The following is a 4,170-nucleotide window of genomic DNA, read 5'->3' as shown; positions in this document are numbered from 1 at the left end:
AACATAGTATGTATTTATACTATTAAGAAATATAAGTAAAAGCCATTTATTTCAACAATTGGCAAAAAGAAGAACTTATTTATATATATATGTATATATAATAATTATATTTTTTTAAATCTGACAGTATAATATTTTTTTTGCTCAAACCAAATTCAGTTTTTTTTAGTTTGAAATCCATTGGAATAAAAAGGTAAGTAAAAAGATGATAGCTAAGAAGATAGAAAATGTTAACCCTGGAATTCCATTATAATACATTTATGCCGAGAAATGACTCCCAAAGTTTTAATCGTATCCCATATCTGATATTAAGGATGAAAAAGTGTTCAAATAACAGTCTTGACGGATGTCCTAAGGTCCAGAGATGAAAAAAATCACTGGAAGCCTGGGAGTATGGGGCCAGAAGGGTGTTTTTTATATTAAAACTGAAAGATTTTCACATTAAAAAATGCACTTAAAGCCATTTCCTGGGGTCACCTGTGCAGAAAATCAAAATGAAATTTGTCATATTATCTTCAACATAAATGACCAAGCACTGGTAGATTAAGTGGGGGAGAGATAAATTATACACCTGCTCCACTGGGCATGTACATCTAGATGCAGTGAAAATTCTGTCACACATAAAAGCTGGTAGTGCTGAAATTGTTTGGATCTGCTAACTTATCAGATGTAGCAGTATCTTCTTTCCCTACCGTAGGCAGCTCATTTGACATTAGTTGTGCAAAATGATGTTATGTGGTGGGTAGAAATGGTGGCATTTCGACTGAACACGGTCTTTTAATGCACTGATTCCGCATGTCCCATTTTGACAAATATAGTAAACTGCTATGCCATGAGTATGGATTTTGTGAAAAAATTCACCGAGCATGTAGCTCTACGACAGTTAAATTGACCAGTCTCATTTAAAGTTAGGATAGAGAAGATAACAGATAAAATATAGTTTTTCTGAAAAAGAAAAAAAAATCACGTTTTAAAGATTATACAAATGAAATTTGAAAATTTTCAGATGAAGAAAATTATTTTAAATCTTAACATGAAAATCACTTTGCACTCAGAGCTGTCAACACTCTACTGACAATTCATCCCTGAATATATGGAGTCAAAGATAATTACAAATTCTGATTTTTAGTCAACAAAATACTTGTAATGTTTACTGATAGTCTGCAAAAGATACATAAAACATTTGGTTACTTTGGTGATTACGAATAAGATGCAATGCACCTCTTTCTTATGGAAAACGTTAAATATACATACATTTTTGATGAAAATGCATTTCAGTGTATACAATTTAAAAATTTGAATTTACAGCATAATGGGCTTCTTCAATGTGTGGGGCTGGCTCCACTGATAATCTGCCACTAAGAAAGTTGGGTTGTTTGAACTCAATAAACACATTCTTGCAGTTTCTAAATTATAAAAAAATACTTTAATGAGCTATTTAGTATTGTTTGCAACAATTAGTTTGTTTGTTTGCAGTTAAGCACAAAGCTACACAATAGCTTCTCTGTGCTCTGCCCATCACAAGTATCGAAACCGGAATTCTAGCATTATAAGACAGCAGACTTACCATTGTGCCACTAGGAGGCAGCAACAATTAGAAAAATAAAAAAGGTGTCACATCCAGTAAAAACTAACTATGGGGGAGATGGGTAGAATCCTAAAAATTTGTAACTATACACCCACCCTCTAAAAACTACTTCTGATCTGACTTGATACACTAGTTACACTTGTTAAAAATCAGGAATAATATAACCAGTGATCAAGAATAATAGTTTTACAAAGTAAAAGTCAGCATGAAAAATTCCTATTGAACTACAAGGTTATATTTGTGTAGTCCAGGGCCTAAAATATTTTTTTTCAAGGGTAAAAATGAGGTGGGGTGCTGCTAGCACTCACTAATGGTGCAGTTATGAAACATTTTGTAAAAATATGCTCTGAGAATGCATTTAAAATGTATTTTGAGAAATAATTTACAATTTTCTACAGCAATGCAAGTTAGAGAGACAGTTCATGAAAATGCTTCCTACAACAAAGCAAGAAAACTGCTTGGACATTCATCATCTCCTCGTGAAGCAACAACATTCTGAATAAGGCTGGTGGACCATTTAATTTTACAACAAGCAGCATAAGGACAGAGCTGGAGGACATAAAGTAAGCTCCCCTCTGGATTGCTTAGAGCAGTGAACTGTAAATAGACAGTGCCAGCAATATTATAGTTGCAACTGTCCCACAGGCAATACTATGTAAAAGTCAGAGTGATTGGTCCCCAGATGGGTTACAGAAAATAAAGCAACTGCAGGGAAAGATCATCACCTGAATATACATGTCATGTCATGAAGGAGTAAAGCTGACAAGCTCAAGGGAAAAGCCTCTTTATCAACTCAAGTGGCAGGATATCAACCTTCTCTGCACTAGTAAGGTGAAAGCAGCAACCATAGAAGGTCTTCATCAACATTCAGAGGTAACGACATTGCTGGAAAACAAAGTACCATATGATGTAGTTAGGAAAAGCAAGGGTTGAAAAAATCAGTAAGACAGTACACAGCCAGAAGGCCATTGGTAACATGACTAAGGAAACTCTCTTCTTTCTCCTGCAAGATCCCTACACCAAGTTCTTGGAAATTTTGAAAGCCCATCTTTTGTTGTATCAGCAGTGTGATCATGGCAAATGAACCTGGGAAATCCTGTTATCCCACCTGAAACTACAGCAGCTTCACCACAACACCTGATGGCATCTGCTGCAGTGAAGCTGGTGATTGATGCTTCATTCAGAGGCATCCCTTAGATAGGCCAATCCCCCCCCATATATATATATATATATATATATATATATACATGTTAGCTTGAACTATTTTAATATACAAAACAATACAAGCAAATACTCTCAAAATATGGATGTTTACATTTTATTCTTTAAAAACCCACAACTGTCCAAGAGCCTAACTGCCTTGAAATTTGGTATGTGAAGTAAGGGTCCACTAGAGGACATCCACTGAAATTTGTGATAGTTTGGATGACCATTTATTATCCTATTCTTTAGTATATCTTAACCCTAAAATTTATAGGAAATTGATTAACTCCTTGAAATGTTTGGAACTCAATTATCAATGTTATCAGTTGCTTTTCTCATAAAGTAGAATGGTGAAAAAGATACACAAATTATATAAAAATGATTTGTTTTTGTTTGTTGTTAAGCACAAATCTACACAATGGGCTATCTGTGCTGTGCCCACCATGGGCATCAAAACCCTGATTTTAGCATTGCAAGCACGCAGTCTTGCCACTTGTTGTTGTTGCAGACATACATACATACTGCAACTACTTTTAAATCCATACATCTTACCTGTTTTTGAACATATTTCATCGTAATTATGACTTCCAGTGAAATACTTGACAAGTCCAGGTTGTTTGATTGGTGTTTGTACTTCTGATGGTAAGTAGATTGGATATTTGTGTAAGCGACGAATCAGACCTCGCATCATACCGAACTGGATTAATTTTCTAGGAAAATGAATAACTTTATGATCTATAGTTGTGTCAACACATCTTAATTTCTTAATGTTAAAATAAATGAATAATTTCAACATACTCATAAGCAGAACTGGCCAATTAACTCAATTACTTACGAGTGTCAATCACAGTCATGAAAATAATCAATTAATTAAAATCAGTGTTTCTAAATATTACTGTTTAACAATCCAATTAATCAGAATCATTTTTATTTTTTAACTTAATCAATTAGTGACACAACTCACAAAAATAATCAAGTAATCAAAATTAGGGTTTCTGAATGATATTACTTTTGATTATTCTAACTATCCTGTATTCAAGTGATTGAAATATTGCCATAATGATTTCTCATTACATTTTTGATTAGTTAAAGTTCATTTAGCTTAATCAATTAGTTTTATAACTTACAAAAATAATAAACTACTCAAAATAATTTGGATTTCCGATGATTATTCCAAGTATCCAAGTGATCAAAACATTGATTAACTCAAGTTTAATAAGCTTTGGGCCAGTATGGCCAAGTGATTGGGAGAGAGGGGAGGATGATTCAAGGCTTGACTCCCATTTCCACCAAGTATGGTTGTCCTTTCAATCAGTGGGGGGGGGGTGGGGGGGTGGGTCTGGTTCGTACGAGTAGTAGTAGTACGTAGGACGAGGTAG

General features: G+C 34.1%; 1 protein-coding gene across 1 annotated transcript in view; it reads right to left on the bottom strand.

The window, feature by feature from the left end:
• The window catches only part of LOC106464228 (GATOR complex protein NPRL2-like), a 42,235-nt gene that overhangs the window by 6,151 nt on the left and 31,914 nt on the right, over window positions 1-4,170 (bottom strand). Inside the window, 1 exon segment of the mRNA XM_013924356.2 lies at window positions 3,344-3,501. Coding sequence (XP_013779810.1) covers window positions 3,344-3,501 — 158 coding nt within the window.

The sequence above is a fragment of the Limulus polyphemus genome, unplaced genomic scaffold (genome assembly GCF_000517525.1).
Source record: "Limulus polyphemus unplaced genomic scaffold, Limulus_polyphemus-2.1.2 Scaffold1592, whole genome shotgun sequence".
NCBI lineage: Eukaryota > Metazoa > Arthropoda > Merostomata > Xiphosura > Limulidae > Limulus > Limulus polyphemus.
Note: the sequence above shows the minus strand (reverse complement) of the source record. Positions and strands in the feature narration are given on the sequence as shown.